Source organism: Phascolarctos cinereus, unplaced genomic scaffold (genome assembly GCF_003287225.1).
Source record: "Phascolarctos cinereus isolate Bilbo 61053 unplaced genomic scaffold, phaCin_HiC Scaffold_726;HRSCAF=1367, whole genome shotgun sequence".
In the NCBI taxonomy this organism is placed as follows: Eukaryota; Metazoa; Chordata; class Mammalia; order Diprotodontia; family Phascolarctidae; genus Phascolarctos; species Phascolarctos cinereus.
In genome coordinates, this window is record NW_027556098.1 from 28,915,437 (window position 1) to 28,936,722 (window position 21,286).

General features: G+C 34.2%; 1 protein-coding gene across 1 annotated transcript in view; it reads left to right on the forward strand.

Annotated features, from left to right (window-relative positions):
- The window catches only part of HERC2 (HECT and RLD domain containing E3 ubiquitin protein ligase 2), a 223,597-nt gene that overhangs the window by 95,346 nt on the left and 106,965 nt on the right, over nt 1-21,286 (forward strand). Inside the window, 14 exon segments of the mRNA XM_020992762.2 lie at nt 160-263; nt 1,646-1,796; nt 4,323-4,537; nt 4,880-5,012; nt 5,114-5,241; nt 5,366-5,561; nt 10,106-10,242; nt 11,084-11,257; nt 11,339-11,475; nt 11,581-11,732; nt 14,101-14,292; nt 15,298-15,485; nt 18,359-18,551; nt 19,823-20,005. Of these exon segments, the coding sequence (XP_020848421.1) occupies nt 160-263; nt 1,646-1,796; nt 4,323-4,537; nt 4,880-5,012; nt 5,114-5,241; nt 5,366-5,561; nt 10,106-10,242; nt 11,084-11,257; nt 11,339-11,475; nt 11,581-11,732; nt 14,101-14,292; nt 15,298-15,485; nt 18,359-18,551; nt 19,823-20,005 (2,283 nt within the window).

The following is a 21,286-nucleotide window of genomic DNA, read 5'->3' on the forward strand; positions in this document are numbered from 1 at the left end:
TGTTCTTAGGATGTTGATAAATATCTCTGTCAAACACTGCTCCTTATATTAAGGCTGGAAGCTAAGCAGTTGGGCCTATAAATATTTTTGAAATGGCATTCCTTTTTTATAATTATTGGCTTTTCCTTCTCTTGTTTTTTTTGGACCTTTTTATTATAGCCCAGTTTGCAGGTGATGACCCAGTGGTTGCTTTGGAAGCTGCTTTGCAATTTGAGGATACAAGGGAATCCATGCATGCATTTTGTGTTGGCCAGTATATGGAGGTAAAATTTGAGTTGAGTAAATGTCATATTGTATCTCTGTTTGATGAAATTTGCTTTTAGTTTTGTGATATAATGATTTATGTAACAAATTGACATCTAACAGGTGAAACATGAAGTATTTGTCATCAGTAGTAATTTAACACGTGTTTTCTTATCATTTTTCTTATCATTTTTAAGACAACCTAAAATACAGTGGTGTGCTAATTATTTATTTAAATTATTGGCAAAATGATACTTAATATGGAAGATGTGAGTATTTTTCAGAAGAAATGTAGTTTGTATGCCTTTTTGCTTAAATGTTCTCTTCCTAAGTTATATGGAAAGTTGGAGTTTTTCAGTATTGAATTAGCTCAAGAATGAAAAAAATATATGCCTGTTTTTATGTTGGGATACACTAACTCGTTCTAGTTCAGCACAGTATTATTGTCATAGTTGGTATAACCAAAGATGTTGGAGAATTATTTAGTCACTTCTTTTAAAAGGTATCTTGATTTTTGGTGTTGCTGTATAACTTGAAAGCAAAAAAGCATTTTATGCCATAATAGTTAAGGTAATTAAGGCAGTGTTGCTCTGAAGAGGATAGTTATTCTGGGTGTGAAATTGCTAAATTACTTCCTGCAGAAGATTTCTGTAAAGTTAATGAATGTTTATGCTGAACCTTGCTTTTACTTAAATAACTTTTTATAAAACATGAATGATAAAACCAAAGATTATCACCTTTGGCTTACTTAGAAACTTTTCTGTAAGTAAGACTTTATATTAGAGGATTAGCAAATGAGTAAAGTTTAGTTTTTCTGTTTTTTGACAAATTCATTGTCAAATAATGAATAAATCATCTTGAACCCGATTAATGTTTGACTCTTATTTGGAAACGGTGGAAACAGTTCCATTTTTAGTAGAGCAGAAGCTACTTATCCATTTGATGTTTTTGGCCACAGGTTAGTAGTATGTAAGTATGTAGTTATTTTGCTTTCCACAGGGTTGCTGCAGACTGTAACCATTTTATGCAAGGTATATGCTGAAGAACTAGGTACTTTAGCCCTAGGAACTTTCTGTTTCTTGAGAATTTTCTAATGTAAATGTAACTGTAGCTTCATTTTGATTTATAATAAAAATGTGCATTTGATATATGCTATTGAATTAGGGTGCTTTAGACTTTCAAATAACATGCGAAAAAGTTAATTCTGCCATTGTAGCACACCATTATTTTTAGAAAGCTGTTGTCTTCACAAACAGTAGTATTAAGTGAGTAGGAATTAGGAACCCAAGTTGAGTTTTTAGACTAGTTGTTTTTAATGTAAACTGTGAATTTTTTTCTTGTTTATAATTTTAAATTAAACCTATATTCTCAAGTTGATGATGGATTTTTTTCATTTTACTAGCCTGACCAGGAAGTGATTACAACGCCAGACCTTAGCAGTCTGTCTTCACCTCTCATAGACCCAGAACGAAATCTGGGTCTCCTTCTTGGACTTCATGCTTCCTATTTAGCAATGAGCACACCACTGTCTCCTGTGGAGGTTGAATGTGCCAGTAAGAAAAATTTTTCTTCCTTTGAATTAAATATTAATCAGTACATAAATTGGCCTTAGTATCAAGTTGCCATTAAGTAGCATTATGGAAGAGGAGGTATTGTTGTTAATTAGTAAAAATTGTGATTAAGTTACTCTTATATTTAGGAAAATAAAGACTATGCAAATTTAAATTTGAAGTGATATCAGAATGATAAACATTAGAATACAATTAGGAATAAATCAGATCTCTTAAACATGATTACAAAAATGGCCTAACTTACAAACTATCAAAGAGTGCCTACTTTTCAGTGTGCTAAAATTGGTATCATATCCCTGCTCCAATTTTATTTATTTTGATGAAGAGCTCAAGATAAAAATGTTATATGATAGTGATAATTATCTAATTTAAAATAACCCTCACTTCTTCCTGATTTGTAACTGATTTGCTGCATCAAGTATGGGAAATATGCTACTTAAACACTTATTTTAATGGTAGTTTTTCATGTATCAGTGTATATTTATGGTCACTGTCAGTTTTTGTATTATCACTTGTTCTGGTTGGTGTGAATTAAAATTATATGGGATAGATGATCCTAAAAATAAGTTGTCCTTCCACTAAGTAGTTTGTTTTTTATCTACAAAGAAGTGATAATTGACCTCTCCTACCAACGTACTGTTAATTGAAGTAACTGTAGTATTCCCTTGGCATATTACAGATGATTGCCTTGTGAATATTGTAAAAGGTATTTTTTCTGGAGGTGCTTAAGATCATTTACAGATAAAGGTGCCAAGATAGGATGTAGAGCTACTCACTTGTCTGTTACCTTTTGCTGTATGCAATTAAGAACTGAATTTCCATGTCTTTCAGTCTGTCAAAAATATTGACATTCTTGTGTCAGGATAATTCCATTTCTTCTTATGTTTGGTCCTTCCTCCTATGCCCTTATCCTAAACACTAATTAATCAGTTTGCCTCTGAGTACTTTCTCAGGCTATTACTTACCCTGCTCACACTTCACTACCTCAGTCACTGCCTTTGCATTAATTGACTGAAATGTGCTGCCTTTTTTCTCCTGTAACATCCCTAGATTCTTTGGAAGCTCAGTTTAAGCACTGCCTTCTACAAGAAGCTTTCCTCATTCCTCTGAGCTGATGTTGCCTCTTTTCCTCCAGTTTTCTTGTATCTTTTTTGCATATAATTATGTGTAGTGTATGTTGTCTCCCCAATAGATTGTTAGGTCCCAGAGAACAGAGATGTTCACTTTTTCTTTGTATTCCCAGCTCTCACCTCAGTGGAGCATAATTGTTTGATTGATAGTGGACAAGAACAGTTGTTTGTTGTCATATTTGCTTTCTTTCTACTTGACTTGTGTGCCTTAGCATATGTCATTTCTTGAGCCCATGACTTTAGTGTGTGTGTGTGTGTGTATGAGGCAGTCAGGGTTAAGTGACTTGCTCAGGGTCACACAGCTAGTGTCAAGTGTCTGAGGCTAGAATTGAACTCAGGTCCTCCTGACTGCAAGGCCGGAGCTCAATCCAACCACTCCACCTAGCTGCCCCTGTCATTTCTTTCATATGAAAAGCATCCCTTTTTTTAGTCTTCATACTTCCGTACTCTAAAACTCAGTTCAAGATTGTCAGCTTTTTCTTAGAAAGTGTTACCTCAGAATTAATCTTACTATATTTACTTAATACCCCTGGCAAGGCTTTTTGAGGGGTCTGGACCTGTGATTTATTTCATTGGTACTGGTATCGAAACTCCTTCCCTTCATTAAGATTGGTAGCCTGTTTCTTACAGTTTTACTGGCTTGGGTGACTTACCTATGTTCCCATAGTTAGTGTATATCAAAGGTAGGTCTCCCAACTCTTGTCTTCCCAGGCCAGGCTGACCCAAATCAGGGCGTATCTACTCGTTTTATTTTATTTTATTTTATTTTATTTTATTTTATTTTATTTTATTTTATTTTATTTTATTTATTTTACAGTATATTAAAGTTAATTTGTGTTTTCCTTTATAAGTATTCTTAATATCTCTTTGCATATCAACCATTACTTGAAAAATCTTGAAAACAAGGGCAGTAGATTAGTTTCTATTATTTTTGGGCCAGAAGCAGTGCTCTTCACAGGCTGCGAAGTAATCGAACATTTTTGATTGGGGGAAATATTCCAGATTCCAAACACTGCTGTTTGAGTGTGCTCAGTGTATAGTTTTCAAGGCACATAAATACCTCCACACATTCCTGTTGTATTTTAAGGTTTACAAAGCACTTTGCACACAACAAGGACTTAAGACAAATAAGGAAAGGATAATTATCTTCTTTTCACATATGAATAAACTGAAATTTAAAGTGGCAGAGCAATTTGCCTTAGAGTCAACAGCTAATAAAAACTGAGATTTGAGACCAAGTCTTCTGATGTCAAGTCTAGCACTTTTTAGACTATACCCCAATGATTAATGCCCCTGCTACCCTCCCCAAGGTAAAGAATATTATTGCTTACTAATGTGTCTACATTTTCTTCTTAAAATTTGTTTCTGTATTCCCCAGAGTGGCTTAAGTCATCTATATTCTCTGGAGGTTTGCAAACCAGTCAGATACATTATAGTTACAATGAAGAAAAAGATGAAGACCATTGCACTTCTCCTGGAAATTCCACTCCAAACAAATCCAAACTCTATTCCCATAGATTGACTTTGAGTGATCATTCCCAACCATTTTTGCAAGCCATTGCAGACAATAACATTCAGGATCATACTGTGAAGGTAATATTATTCTCATGATTAGTGTTTTAATTAATTGAACAAAATGTTTAAAGATACCCACATCAATCATTTCATAATATTTAGTTTTACTTTCTTATGCCACAGGCACTTTTCTGTCATTGATTTCTATATATTCTTTTTTGGGGCTCATTTAGGCAATTTTAATTAAATGAGAGGGAAGAATTTTTTGGTAATGACTTTGGTTTTATTTTCAAGTAAAGTTCCAAAGTATTTCAGATGTCTGGCACCAGTATAGGTATCAGAGTATATGAAATATTTAAGATTATATAATTTAATAGTGATGCCTATTAAGAGTTTAGGTTTAATTGTTTCTGTTTTCAGGATTTTTTATGTCAGATAGAAAGGTACTGCAAGCAGTGCCATTTGACCACACCAATAACATTTCCTCCTGAGCATCCTGTGGAAGAGGTGGGGCGTCTACTGTTATGTTGTCTTCTAAAGCATGAAGATTTAGGTATTAAAATTTTGGTCTTAAATGTACTGCAAGTATATTTTTGAGTAACCTTACTTTTATGCTAACAGCCCTTGTTATGTTTTTTAAAATGCCTTGTGTAGGTCATGTGGCCTTATCTTTAGTTCACCCAGTTACTCTTGGTGTTGACCAAGTTAAACACAGAACATTGCCTAAGTCTGTAGTGGATGTTTGTAGAGTTGTCTACCAAGCAAAATGCTCACTAATTAAGGTAAATTTATTTATTTATTATCAGTGACTATATATTTCTTTATACCTTCTGGTTTTATGTAAAAAAAACCAATTGACTGTCTCTTCTCCCTTCCTCTCTCAACCTCCATATGTTTAACTTATAGACACATCAGGAACAGGGGCGTTCTTATAAGGAAGTGTGTGCTCCTGTCATTGAACGTTTGCGATTCCTTTTTAATGAATTGCGTCCTGCAGTCTGCAATGACCTCTCAATAATGTCCAAACTCAAACTTTTAAGCTCTTTGCCTCGATGGAGAAGGATAGCTCAGAAGATAATACGAGAGAGAAGGAAAAAAAGAGGTAAGAATATAAGGAAAGTGGGAAAATATTGTCAAACTTTTTTTTCTTGATTGTAAGTACTGTTTTTTTGGGGGGTGGGGTGGGGAAGCAAGATCCTTCCTTGGTTATAGTTTTCAAATAATGAGTAATCATTAACTGTGATGTAAGTTGGCATATAGCCTTACAGCCCTAAATTTCTTATATGTGCTTGTAATAGAGGTGGAAATCCTGCTTATTTCTGTACGTTACCTAATAATGTAAAAAACATTTGAATTTCTGTTCTTGAGCCATATGATAGAAATGAGTATTATTTTAGATGATTACTTTTTAGAAAGCAAATTCAAAATGATATAATTTATCACAATCTTAAGATTTTTTTATTTTTAAATTTAATAAATTTCATTATGAATCATTTTAAAATTTTGGTAGTTGATATCTGGTTGAATTTACTATAATTGGATTGAAACTTTTGGATATTTTTACACCTGATATAGTCTAATCTGCATTTTTTTTTTGAAGAAAAAAAGTATGTTAGTGATATCTTTTATTAATAGTTGTATGTTCCTCTTGAAAGGCGTTTTTTCCCCCTGAGGTCTTCAGTTCTTGTATCGCTTAAGAACCTCTGCATTATTTTGTACTGAAGTTATATATCTTTGTGAGAGTTCCCTGTATTCTTTTTTAATATTCTCACCCATTTGATACTCAGTCTACTTGCATCTTCTGTTGTGTTCTTTGGGACTCCCACACTATTCTTAATTAATTCTTCTATATCATTTCAGTTCAGCAAATATTTATCTAATTTCTGCTCTATGTCTGGCACTGGGGATATGAATAAGAAACATGACCTGTCCAGTCCTCAAGGTAGTTTGCCCTCAGAGGACATAGGTGTAAATCTTGTTTTTGCTATTATTACTTTTGTGACATTAGGTGAGTCACTTCAGCTTTCTGTACTTTAGTTTCCATCTACCAAATGAGAAGATTGGATTAGATGACTACTGAAGTCTCTTCTACTTCTAAAACTAGGATCATATGAGATCCTACGGTCTGATGGAGCATATGACGTGTATCCAAATAAATGTAGTACAAGGTAGATTATAATAGACGTAAAGGAGAGAACACTTCAGCTGCAGAGAGCTAGAGATGCCTCATAGAAGAATGGTACCTTAGATTTTAACTGAGATGAGGAGGATGTGCATGTTAGTCATGGAGGGATGACTTGCCTGAGATACATGTATAAGATGATTATAGTAAGATAGCAGAGAATAGCTAGTAGTCCTATTTTGTTGGAATAAAGTGTCTGAAGTGGGGAGTAACATGAATAAAGGTGCGTAAGATATGTTATAACCAGATTTAAGAAGGTCTTTAATATTGCATTAGGGAATTTTTATTTTTTTTTCTTAGCAGGGGATAACAATTTTTTTTTTTATCAGAAAATAGATCTCTCATTAACAAATGAAGATGGCCTGGAAAGGGGAGACTTTTGTACATAGATAGTATGTGTATGTATATGTGTATATGCACATAGGTAGAAGTGTGTTTAAATACACACACATATTGTCTTTCCTGATAAAATTTATTAAGTTCCTTGGATACAGAGATTGCTTCACTTTTGTCTTTGTATCCCCAGTACCTCATTCAGTGCTTTGCATATAGTAGTTGCTTAATAAATACTTGTTGGTTGATCAATATTCCTTTAGTCAATCAGTTATGACTGTTGTAAGTGATATTGTTTATGTGGAATAAGTTCATTTAAGGTCAAGTTTAAGGTGCTTGTGGGACAGCAAGGTGGGATATGTCCAGTGTCTTCCTATTCCCTCGGAATAACTGAAAAATGGCTTTCTCTGTCTCTTGATTTAACTCTGTCTCTTGTCAGTTGGATGTAGGCTGCTCCTTCTGTTCTTTACTAATTCACAGAACATGGAAGAAGAGGGTTCATACTTCTGCCTTCCTCAGTGACTCAAGTTTTCATAATTTTCCTGTTGCATTCCTGGGTAACTCAGTTAGAGATTTCCGTTTTCTGATGAGTTGTCAAAAAGCTTGTTATAGGAATTAGTGTCAGTTTTTGTACTTTTGACACCCATTATCTTACTGCTGCGTTGTATATATTACTTTCATTATTCTGAATTCTGAAATTCTAATCTTGAATCACAATCTTCTGTACTTATATTTTCTCAATCTGTCACTCATTCTGAAATTTTATTTCCCTCTCATAGTGATCTTCCTACCATTCTGCCGTTCATGTTCTCCAGTGTGTTTTCTCCCACTCTTGTTTCACCTGCTTCCCTACATTGTCTTAGCTACTTAAATTGTGTGAATGGATATGATCGGGCTCCACTGACCACATCCACTATTAATTGCTAGGTTTCGTGGCATAATGGATGGAGTTTTGAATATGGTGTCAGGAAGATCTAGGTTTGGATCCAACCTGACACTTATCAGCTTAGTGATCCTGGGCAAGTCATTGAGTCTCACTCAGCTTCAATTTCACTTTCTGCAAAATGGGGGTAATAATAGCAACTATTTCACAGTTGTTGTGAGGATCAAATGAGATACTGTATGTAAATAATGTAATATGTGTTAACCTTAAAGGAAGATGTGAATGTTTGCTGCTGGTGTTACTGTCATTCTACTGCTAATTCTTTTTTTAAAAATTTTTTTGTTAATTTATTTTGATTTATCAACAATCACTTCCATACGCTTTTGAGTTTAAAATTTTTCTCCCCCTTCCTCCCCACCACCCTTCCCAAGACAGCACACAATCTCATATAGGCTATACATATGCATTCCTATTAAATATATTTTCACTTTACTGATGTTTTAAGTAAAAATTAGAACCAATAGGAGGAACCATCAGAAGGAGGAACCCATCAGAAAGAGGAAACAGAACTCAACAGAAGAGGGAAAAAAATAGCAATTCAATTTCCATAGTTCTTTCTTTGGATGTGGACAGCATTTTCCATCATGAGGTCTTTGGAGATGTCTAAGATCCTTGTATTGCTGGGAAGGGTTAAGTTTATCAATATTTGTCACCGCACAATATGGCTGTTATTGTGCGCAACATTCTCTTGGTTCTGCTCACTTCACTCAGCATCAGACGATACAAGTCTTTCCAGGTTTTTCTGAAGTCAGCCTGTTCATCATTTCTTATAGCACAATAGTATTCTATTACATTCATATACCATAACTTGCTCAGCCATTCCCCAATTGATGGGCATCCTCTCAATTTCCAATTCTTTGCCACCACAAAAAGAGCTGCTATGAATGTTTTTGTACATGTGGGTCATTTTCCCATTTGCATGATCTTTTTGGGGTGTAGCCCTAGAAGTGCTATTGCTGGGTCAAAGGGTATGCACATTTTTATAGCCCTTTGGATGTAGTTCCAAATTGTTCTCCAAAATGGTTGGATCATTTCACAACTTCATCAGCAATGCATTAGTGTTCCAATTTTCCCACATCTTCTCCAACATTTAACATTTTCCTGTTTCGTTATGTTGACTAATCTGATAGGTGTGATGTTCTACTGCTAATTCTTGACCTTGGGTAGTTAGTCCTGGCCTGTTGAATATTGATGAAGACAGTAATAATTATATGGATTTCAGTCATTGTAAAGTTTTTTGCTTTTAACCCTAGATGAATGGCCCTGACTCCTATTGGACAGTTTTTATTTAGATCTTATTTGATCGTTTTTCAGATTCTCCACAACTACTCTTCCAAGACCTCCATTCATGACAAATGATTTTTATTTTTTATGAAGAAGATGGATGCCATTTTAAATGTGCTCCCTCAACTCCCATGTCTCATCAATGTTATTTGAGTCGCTGGTTTCCTGACTCCTTGCCCCAAGACTAAACCATTCATTTGTCTTTGAGCTTGTCACTTCTGCCTTTTCTGGGACCATAAACCATGAATCATCCTGATTTTCAGTTTTTCTTTTCCACTGTCTCCTTCCCATCTGCTTATAAACATGTTCAGATCTCCAGAATCCTAAAACAAACTACTTTAACTCAGACTTTCAGGCATTGTCCATCTCTTCCTTTTCACTTCCATACTTTTCACATATGATTTTTCCTTTTTTGAAACTTGACTAGCACCTCAGGGTCCTCTCAGCTGCTAATGCCTCCTTCCTCCTTCAGATAATCATGTATATACTTATATGTATACATGTTGAGGACAGGGACTATTTTGTTTTGTCTTTGTATTTCCAGAGCCTAATATAATGCTTAGCACATTGTAGGATATTAACTAATATTTGTTGATTTATGCCACATCAGGTTCTCTTAAATATTTATCCCAGTTCATTGGAATTCACATAAATTCGTAGTCTTATTTTTCTGACAACCAACCTGATTGATTTAAACCCCGAAGCTATATTTCAAAGAGAGTTTCTGAAATAACTTTTCACTTTGTTATTCGAGTCTTTTGATTGTGTAAGTTAATGTTAATGAAATTTTAATGTCCTAGACCTAGATTCAAGTTTAAATATTTCCAAATTGAAAGAAGGCTAATTAAATTATACATTGTAATTACATTATTAAATGATAATGTAGTGATTTTTTTTAACATAGTACCCAAAAAGTCAGAACCTACTGATATAGAAGAATCTAAGATTGGAAATGAAGAGGGTGATTTAGAAGAAGCGTGTATTCTACCACATAGTCCTGTATCTGTAGATAAAAGACCTGTTCCAGTTAAATCACCTAAGGTATGTTATGTAAGGATGTTATTCAACTTTGCAGTTTATTGAATAGAAAAGTAGTAACTTAGGAAAGGAAAGTGCCAATTGGTATTCTAATTTTGTTCTTAGACTCTTTGAAATGAGTATGGCATAATGCTTTGTATATTATAGGCAATTAAAAAAATTGATAAAATATGTTGAGTAAAATTTAGTTTAGTGACATTGCTATACTGACAAATATGGGTAGTAGTACCATATCTAATGCTAGAAAAAAAAATAATCACCATTTTTATTTTGCTCTCTTTTCTGATTCTGTTTCTACCATTTCATTGCATAATATACAATGAGCAGTAATTCTGAGAAATTATTCTAGTTATTAATGCATATTTGTATATTATGCATCATCTTCACTGACATATTTTATGAATTGCAAAGCACTTTAGCTTTATTACCTTATTTGATTCTTAAAACTACCGTGAGTTAGATTTTGTTGGTATTGTCCCATTTTATAGAACTTAAAAGAAACCCCAGGAGCTTTAAACTGAATGTAGGAATAGAAAAATGTGTTTGTACTGAAACAAATGTGTTTTTTTTAGTTTCATAATGAAAGCTTTTTTTTTTAATATTTTGCAAATATTTTATGAAAAATATATTTGTTTGCTGTGTGTATTTCAGAGTTCTTGAATAGTATGGAAAATTGTCAGTCATGATAAAAGTATATTCACATGATTATATAAATTTTGATTTGAATTAATGTTAGGATTGTTTTTTGAAGTAAACTTAATGAGATATCGTAGTTTAAAAATGTTAGAACAAAAGTCAGTAATGACATTTAAAACCAATAGCAGTAACTGTTTGTATTTTTAAGGATAAATGGCAGCCGCTTCTGAGTACAGTCACAGGTGTTCACAAATACAAATGGCTAAAGCAGAATGTTCAAGGCCTCTATCCTCAGTCTGCACTGCTCAGCACAATTGTTGAATTTGCACTTAAAGAAGAGCCAGTTGATGTGGAAAAGATGAGAAAGTGCTTACTCAAGCAGGTAAAACTTGTTAAGAACACCTTACTGCTATGTGTTTGATAATTTACAGAATCTAAAAGCTGCATATTTATATTTTTGCAGTTGGAGAGAGCAGAAGTTCGTTTGGAAGGCATAGACACAATTTTAAAATTGGCAACCAAAAATTTCTTGCTTCCATCTGTGCAATATGCTATGTTCTGTGGATGGCAAAGACTTATCCCAGAAGGAACCAATATAGGGTAAAATTTGGCATTATTGTATTTATTCCTCAGGGAAATTATGCTCTAAAGAGGAATATGTTTATATTAGGATTTAAATTGACATAAAGTAATTATTTTTTAAAGGGAACCACTTACAGATTGCTTAAAGGATGTTGATCTGATTCCACCATTTAATCGAATGCTACTGGAAGTAACTTTTGGAAAGTTGTATGCTTGGGCCATTCAGAATATTCGAAATGTTTTGTTGGATGCAAATGCCAGATTTAAAGAGCTAGGTAAGCTTTGATTTACTTTGCCAAGATAAGTCTGCTTTTCAAAATAATTATCTTCACATTGATATAGAAGTACATAATTAAGAAGATAGCATTACATATTCTTGCTATTTGGCTAGTTGTTATTAAACCTACAAATACTAATGTTTGTGTTTTGTTGATTTAGATACTTTAGTAACTTGATTTATTACTCTGTTTACCTATTTTTTATTACCTTGTTTTAAAAGCTTTTAGCTTTTTATCTCCAGGGTTGTAAAATTAAAAAAAAAAGTCAACTTCACCTTTAAAGTATTTAATTATAAAATTTCAAAAGTTTCAGTTCTGTCATTCTGTTTCTGTTATTAGCTTTTTAAAGGTAGAAAACAGTATTTTGTTTCTTATTTGTGTCTAAGGGGCTTAATCCAGTACCTTTTACTTATTTAAGAAAATGTTTTGAATGAAAATGAATTAGGGGCAGCTAGGTGGCACAGTGGATAGAGCACTGGGCTCAGAATCAGGAGGACCTGAGTTCAAGTTTGGCTGTAGGCACAGAACGCTTACTAGCTGTGTGACTCTGGGCAGGTCACTTAACCCCAACTGCTTCACCAAAAAAAAAAATGAATTGCAGAGTAGTTGTTATAGTGAATGAAGACATCAATTAAGGAAACTTCTATTATATGTATATGAAAAATGAATATTTCTTTGGTGAATGGCTTCTGCCCTTTGGTGAAAGTGTGGGTTTTTAAATAACATTATAGCTTTGTAATGAAAAAAGAGAAAGATTTGGTCATGTTGTTGTTAGAGTTAAAATTATATTACTTCTGTGCTGATAAAATGTGGATAAATGAACGCATAGAAAACATTTTTATGTGAAAACAAATTAACTAGAGAGAAACAGTGTGGTGTGTAGTGGAAAGAATGCTAGATTTGGAGTCAGAGAGTCTAGATACATTGCTTACTGCTTCTGTGGCCTTATGTGTGTTACTTAACCTCAGCTCTAAATTATCATTCTGTTTTTCTCTGACTTGTCTTTTAGTTTTGTAACTACAGGTTAACAAAATTATGTTTGCTTTTTAACTAAGCCATTTGTTAGATAGTCTTGTATAGAATCTTGGCATTGCGGCTAGTAATGTTTTAGGTTAGAATGGGATTTTATAGATTAGGTTGGGGGACTATTAATAGTTAATATAAGTGTTTAAAGGTCTTCTGTGTTATAGTGTGGAGCAGAGATGTACAACCTTCATCTGTGAACTTATTTTAAAAGTACTTTGATTATTATATTTTAGTAAAATGAGTTTTCTTTGTAATACTCTGCATATTATATGTTTTAAAACATTCTGGCAAAGGTTTCGTAAGTGTCATGGATTACCAAAGGAGCCTTGTGAAACGAAGTTAACTCCTGGTCGAAGGGAAAATAATTATGGAGATAATTCAACTTTACTACGTAACTAAGTCTGTGTATCATATAATTGTAGACTGTAATAAAAAGAGAACATTCCTTGTAGTCCCTGTGAACCTTTTAAAGAGTATTTTTACAGTCAGTGTCCATGATGGTAGTGGTAGCTTTTTGAAGATCCTCCCTTTCTTTCTTTCTTTCTTTCTTTCTTTCTTTCTTTCTTTCTTTCTTTCTTTCTTTCTTTCTTTCTTTCTTTCTTTCTTTCTCTCTTCTCTCTCTCTCTCTCTCTCTCTCTCTCTCTCACTCTCTCTCTTTCTTTCTCTTCCTCCCTTTTTGGTATGGTAATCTAAGAAGAAGACAAGTTATGGCATTTAGTTATGACCTGTAGTCAAAATCTGGCACCACTTTTTCTGACTTAATATAATTTCTTGACTTAACATAATTTAGTTTTTTTTTTTTAATTTTGGGTCTTGATAACTGTTCACCAAGTGTGGAAGGAACCTTGGTTTTCATGTCTGTAACATCATGGAATTGGAATATATTATTTAGGTCTCTTCAAATTCTAGAATATTATTAGATGTTTGTATGTAGTTAATTTAATAATTTTAGAGTTAACATGTCCTTACAATCTTAGATCTCATATTCCAAACACCTAATGCACCTATAATAGTACAGTAATATTTATAAGTCAGTTTTAGGGATAACTGAGGAAAAAAGTAAGTAACTTAATTGGTATGTAAAAGGGATACTAAGAAACAGGAGGAGTAAGAGCTATAACTAGGGTGAAGTCAAGTGTGTAAGAAGAAAAATCAGTAGAAAGATATAAGGGATTTGTAGCTTTTTTGATGGCTGTACTTCCCATGTTATATAGGGCAATAAAGTGGCATTTGAGCAGTAGGAAGAAATTGAGTTTTTTTTTCTCTTTTTAATGTGTATTATTGTTATTTATATTTCATATATTTTACCCTACTTAAAGATGTTCTGATTCTTAACCAGGTATCCAGCCTGTTCCTCTGCAGACCATTACTAATGAGAATCCAGCAGGACCAAGCCTTGGAACCATTCCACAAGCACGTTTTCTCCTGGTTATGCTCAATATGCTCACCCATCAATATGGTGCAAACAACTTGAATCTTCTTTTGAATTCTGGCATGCTAGCATTGACTCAGACAACATTGCGATTAATAGGTAGATAGCCCTTTGGATTTGTTTTGGTGGTGGTTTTGATTTTGGCAATATTTTTATATTGTAGCTTTTTGCATTTTATAGGCAAAGTAATTTGCCATGGGTTATTTAGAGATTAATGATTGTATACCTTGTCCAAAATCCAAATCCCTGCAGTACAGAGGGATAAATGTACCTTATTATGGATGGTAATATTTTTGTTTGACTACTTGTAATTTCTTCATTTTACCCCTTAAAATGAAAATTTATAGAATTACTATCTCAGACATTTAAAAGAAATTATGATCACTAACTTTCAGAGGTGTTATATGAAAGAAGGAGGACTATTTCCAGTCACCAGAGAGAGAAGAGATGTTCTTATTTCATATCACTTGAAATTTAGCTTTGGCTTTAAGGAAGAACTTTCAAAACTAATATAAACATGAATATTAAAGGAGTCTGTTAAATCTCCTTTTTTTGGAGCTAGATAATGATAAAATAGTAATTTGATTAGGAGATTTAGATGCTCTTCTCTAAGTAGGAGGAACTGTATGAAAATGAAAAACAGGGCCTCTTTTTAGTTTTACCATATCTCAGGTTTTCAGGTAAAATTTATATAGGTGAGTAGTATATCCTTGAGTAAAAAATATAAAATTTTAGTAACCTGCACTTGTAGTTTGTTAAATCATTTACAATTTGCATTCAGAGATTTACCTTGATATTTTGAGATTGAGAACTAAAAGAGATTAGTTTACTCTTGAAGTTAGTTCTACCAAACTATGTGGTTTGATAAAGAACACCTTAATGGTGATACAAATTAGTCTGCAATTTTTTTTCTTTTTTATGATAGACTGGAAATAAATTGAAATACCTTTAAAATTCTTTCATTGCAGTAATTTTTACAGTGGAAATAGATTTAATACACTAAGGATAATTATGTAAAACAAGAATTATTGTCTACTTTTACATCATTTTTAGGAGTTGGTTGCTTAATATTGTTTAAACAACTGATAGTGGTTCTTTGGTCAGGTCCTAGTTCTGACAATATTGAAGAAGACATGAATGCTTCTGCCCGAGGAGCTTCAGCTACTGTTTTGGAAGAATCAAGGAAAGAAACCACTCCAGTGCAACTTCCTGTTTCAGGGCCAGAACTGGCAGCAATGATGAAGATTGGTACCAGGGTTATGAGGGGAGTGGATTGGAAATGGGGAGATCAGGTATTAAATCTGACTGTAGTATCTTCTTTTTTTTGTCTTTTTCTTTTTTTTCCTTTTTGCTTTTTGGCTAGACAGTGGGGTTATGTGATTTGCCCAGGGTCACACAGCTAGTAAGTGTCAAGTGTCTGAGGCCAGATTTGAACTCAAGTCCTCCTGACTCCAGGGCCAGTGCTCTATTCACTGCGCCACCTAGCTGCCCCTGCAGTGTCTTGATACCTATATATGTAAGCATTAGTAAATGTCCATTTTAGATAGTAATAAGAAAAAAAAATCTCCTTTTTCTGTCTAATTTATGGTATAAACAGCCCAGAATATAACTCCTCTAGCTCTCTGTGAGGTTGATAGATGAGACGACAGCTAAAAACATTTGTTTGTGACTAAGGGGTAAATAATATCAAAGGAAGGAGTGGACAAATAAATAACATCATGGACATAGTGAAGTGGAACTTGGAGCAGTATGGCTTAACTGTAGAATTTCGGAAAACAGCAGTAATAGCAGCAACTTCCCCCTCTTCTCCCTAATCAGTCTACCCTCACTCTGGCCTTCACCCTTATCCCCATGTTTTAAAAGATCAAAACATTCTCCTCACGACAATTCTGTGAATTTGATAGTACGTTATCTCTGTTTCACAGATGAGGAGACTGAGACTCTAAGAAGTCCATGGTCACTCAGTAATAATAATATGCAGGAGACTGAATTTGAACCAGGTCTCCAGACTCCAAAGCTATCATTCTTTTTGTTTTGCTGTGCTGCCTCTTAAGTTACCTCTAAAAGACAAGATATCTCTGTACAAGGGCATCAGTGCCACAAATTAGGGAATGTTTTTCATATATTAATGTTTTAGAAAGGATTCGTAGATCTATCTCAGACCTGCAAACAGGGACACCGGGAGGTAATAATATTTATCCTTTGAAAAGATAATTGTGGGGGCAGGTAGGTGGCACAGTGGATAGAGTGTCGGCCCTGAAGTTAGGAGTACCTGAGTTCAAATCCGGCCTCAGACCAAACACTTGACACTTACTAGCTGTGTGACCCTGGGCAAGTCACTTAACCCCAATTGCCCCCCCCAAAAAAAAAAGAAAGAAAGAAAGAAAGAAAAGATAATTGTGAGTGAATAACTGCTTTGTGATAAGAGGTAGTGCTATAAAAATTGCTTCATTCCTCAAAGAAAATGGAGGGGAGTTCTTTTTTTTCTTTTTAAAAAAATTTTATTAATTTATTTTGATTTATCAACAATCACTTCAATATGCTTTTGAGTTTAAAATTTTTCTCCCCATTCCTCCCCACCACCCTCCCCAAGATGGTGCAAAATCTCATATAGGCTATGCATTTACATTCCTGTTAAACATATTTTCACATTAGTGAAGTTGTAAGTAAAAATTAAAACCAATAGGAGGAACCATTAGAAAGAGGAAACAAAACTCAACAGAAGAGAAAAAAAATGATAGCTATTCAATTTGCATAGTTCTTTCTTTGGATGTGGATAGCATTTTCCGTCACGAGGCCTTTGGGGATGTCTTAGATCCTTGTATTGCTGGGAAGGGTTAAGTTTATCAGTATTAGTCATCACACCACATGGCTGTTATTGGTACAAAGTTCTTTTGGTTCTGCTCACTTCACTCAGTATCAGACCATACAAGTCTTTCCAGGTTTTTCTGAAGTCAGCCTGTTCATCATTTCTTATAGCACAGTAGTATTCCATTACATTCATATACCACAACTTGCTCAGCCATTCCCCAATTGATGGGCGTCCTCTCAGTTAAGGGGGCAGTTCTTAAAACAGCAGATGGAGCCTCCATTTAAGAAGTGAATTCTCTGCAGAAGGAAGTGTGAGAGGGAAGGTAAAGATTGTTTTAAAACAGGGATTAACTATAAGAAGGGCAGAAACAATAGGGCAGAAAAGAGAACCTTTCTCCCTTTATTATCTCTCCCTCCCTTCCCTTCTCCATCCCTGTTGATAAAGGAGGTTTTGATTGAAGAGAAGCTTTAGGAGACTAGTGGCTGTCTTAGGATAGTTACCCTTATGTGACTTAAGTTTGTCTCTTAATGTCCTTTGGATCCCCAGTCTTTGTATGGACAAAGTATTTGTAGTCTGTAGTCATGTAGGTGTAGACATCTCAGAATATGACATATGTTTAGAGTTACGAGAAATGCTTCTCCCTCAAATTTTTCTTATATTAGCTCTATAGAAAATTATATTTTGGACTTGGAGCCCGGATGGACTTAGGTTCACATCCGACCTTGGAGAAATCACTTAACTTCTGATCCTGAGTTTCCTAATGTATAAAATGAGTAAGTTAGAGTAGACTGCCTGTAAAGTCTCTTTGAGATTGAAATCTTTGAATGCTTGAATTTATAGACAATTTTTGAAGTTTTTGTATAGAATGTGAAGATATTATTAGTCATGGAAATAAATATTCTTCTAGTGGCATATATACACATACATTTATAAAGCTAAATTTCTGTTTTAAAATATTTTATTATTAATTTAAAGCCCCAGAATCAATATGCATTCAAAAGTTCTTACATTTAAAAATACAGATTCTAATGTTAATGCTAACCTTTTTGTTATTCCCTTTATGTCTTCTTTTGACACCTGTCAATTTACATCCCTATACATGTATCTAAAACATAGCAATATTGTGTGTAATCTGAAAATTAAGGTGTTTTTTTTTTAACCTCTTCATGATATCATTTTCTTTTTCTTGTCTCAGTGAGTTGGTCAGATTTCTGTGCTTTTGATACTATATACGAAAAACGATAATATGTGTAATATATACTCCATGTAAAGATATTAGAATAGAATGGAAAAATGTTAAGTTACTATATTGTACTGAAACTATGATATTTAATTTTCTTCTTTGCTTCTCAGGATGGCCCACCCCCAGGTTTAGGTCGTGTGATTGGTGAATTAGGAGAGGATGGCTGGATAAGGGTCCAGTGGGATACAGGCAGTACCAATTCATACCGAATGGGGAAGGAAGGAAAGTATGACCTCAAATTGGCTGAGCCTCCACCTGCAGCTCAGCCCACAACAGAGGACTCAGATACTGAGGAGGATTCTGGTTAGTAAATAGCAAGAGTTTAAAGATAACCTAAATCAAATATGTATTTTTTGTCTTCCTTCCCTGGACTCTGTATCTCCCACTTGGTGGCACTGGTTATTGCCTTCCTATACTGTTCTTTTATTCTTATGTGTGTGTTTTGTCTCCTCAGCCATACTGTGAGGTCTACCAGCAGAGAGACCCCATGTATACAGTGTCTGGTAAACATTAGTTGTTCAGTGAATACTGACTTACTGAGTTAGAAATAAAAAGCAAATGATTTTAAATGATGTAGAGTTCTTCAAGATTGGCTTTACCAAAGAAATGTATTGTTTTTACTAGGATGGCCTTTATATTTTTTCTTACTTTGCTTTTGAATATTACATAAGTAGGACAGGCAGAAATTTGAAAACCTGAATTTAACTTTTCCTTTAATCATTTTAGGTGGGAATAAGAAACCATGTATTTAAAGACAAAAATAGACCAACATATGCATCTATTTTTTAGCAAACATTTAATGGCTAGCATTAAACTTTAGGACAGGGGTTCATTTTGATAACTATATTTCAATATAATTTGTTTCCTTTGTAATCTTCTGTATTTTATTATATGCATTTAAAAACCTTATTCTTAGAAGGAATCTATAGGCTTTGCCATAATGCCAGGTGACTCAAAAAAGGTTAAGAACCTGTGCTTTAGAACTACTTATGTCTGACAGCTGAGAATTTTTTTAAATCATGTATGCAGTATAGGTACCACTTGCTTTCCAGGTCCTTTCTGTCATTTGCTTATATTCTTAGGAAGGGAAGCATTGTTGGCAGCGACCTACCTTTTGCTAACTGCCTTTTAGGGATACTGGTAGAATCCCCTATTTGCCTACCAGATTTGGAAAAATGAAAAATCATTTCTTCTCATGAATACACTGTAGGTGCATACTACACATCAGAACGAGATAATTGGTCAACATACATTGAAACATTCCCTTCCCCAAGCAGATGATAGTCAAAAGTCATTTAATAGATTTCATCTGATAACACTGTTTTTGTAATTTGTCTTTTCTGTTCCTTGCCTCTTTCATGCTCTCCCTATCTCCATTCCCCTATTGAGCTCTTCCTTCCTACCTTCAAAGATTCATTTCAGTTGAAATAATTTTTTTGGATATTTTGTTGGGAATTTTTTTTAAAAAAGGTACATCTCAAACCATTTTTATTAGAATAATTAGTCAGTGAGTTGCAGCTGCATACATATTTCAACTCGTTTCTTATTTGTCTTTATTTTGGTTTCCATTTCAGAAGGTGAACAAATGGAAAGAAACCTCCACCCAACTTCTATGATGCTTACAAGTACTGTTAATCTACTACAGACTCTGTGTCTCTCTGCTGGAATTCATGCAGAAATCATGCAAAATGAAGCCACAAGAACTTTGTGTGGTCTGCTTCGAATGTTAGTGGAAAGTGGAACAATAGATAAAACATGTACGTCATATGTCGTGTGAATGGTAAAATAAACATATTCTTGGGTGATACCATTTTCTTTAATATACCTTTTTATCCTATATTTTCAGTTGTAATATCCTGTGTTTCATCTTTTTAATGTTTTAGGAGAAACTGGTACTTTAAACCTCAGGTGTTCTATACAGAAATATATACTAATTTTAACACAGAAACATTTTAAATGTACTTAAGAGAGAATCTGTGGTGAGGATACTTAAAATCATTCCTGTCCTTTAATATCATTCTTTGTAGTTATTTGATTATATTGACTATAGTTTATAGTCAGTAAGTGTTTATTCAACACCCTACGTGCCAGGCACTGTGCTATGCACCAAGGATACAAAGAAAGGCAAAAGACAGTCACTTCTCTCAAGTTGCTTATAGTCTAAAGGGCAAAGACATACAAAAGGAAGCTGAGTTCCAGGGGAAGAAGAGTGGGACCAGGAGGGAAAAGAAGAGAAAAGTACCTGACTTGAGGGTAAAATGGAGAAGTTCTAAGGAATGTAACCTGTTGGGAAAAAAAGAGATGGATAACCTGGATACCCTCCTTAAGTGGAAGGTCTGGGAGGAGTTTGCCAACCTCTGATCAGTAACTGCCAGTGGATTCTGGTCATTATACTAGGCACTGTACTGGTTTGGATTGAAAAGATGTGTTCTGGGGTGGGGTGGCAGGAATGTAGTCTTGGTGGGAGAGTTCTTTATAATCTTGGGATAGGTGAAAATATAGAAATGATAGTACAAAAGACATGTCAAATGTTGTAATTGGGATTTTACCTTGTATATCCTAGAGAGGAAAAAGCTTTAAGAGGCTGTGCCTCAAAGGAGAAAAAGATGAAATATTTTGATAAAGATAGGGCAGTTTCAGAAAATGGATGCTATTGTTACAGGAATCACTGAATGCTACACTTTGAAACTGTTGCTCAGGAGATGGAAACTATTCTTGAGGATATTGTAGGAAAAGAGGATTGTAGAAGGTCAGTCTTAAAGAGAGGAGGGTAGATGAGAAGTAAGAAAGAATGATTGGGTACATTTAGTTAATCTGATGAGCCTTGAAGTCTAAGATGTGGTGTTTGGTTCTGGTGGAGAGATTACCAATGAGATGTTAAGATGATTTTGGAGAATAAAAAACTGATGATCATTGTGTAATGGTAGATACGGGTTTGGTAGAATAAATGAGTGACCTTGGTAAAAAAGTTATAATAATCCAGATGATTAAAGTTTGAGCTTGAGAGACAGGGAAAAATGTAAGGTGGAAGATATGGC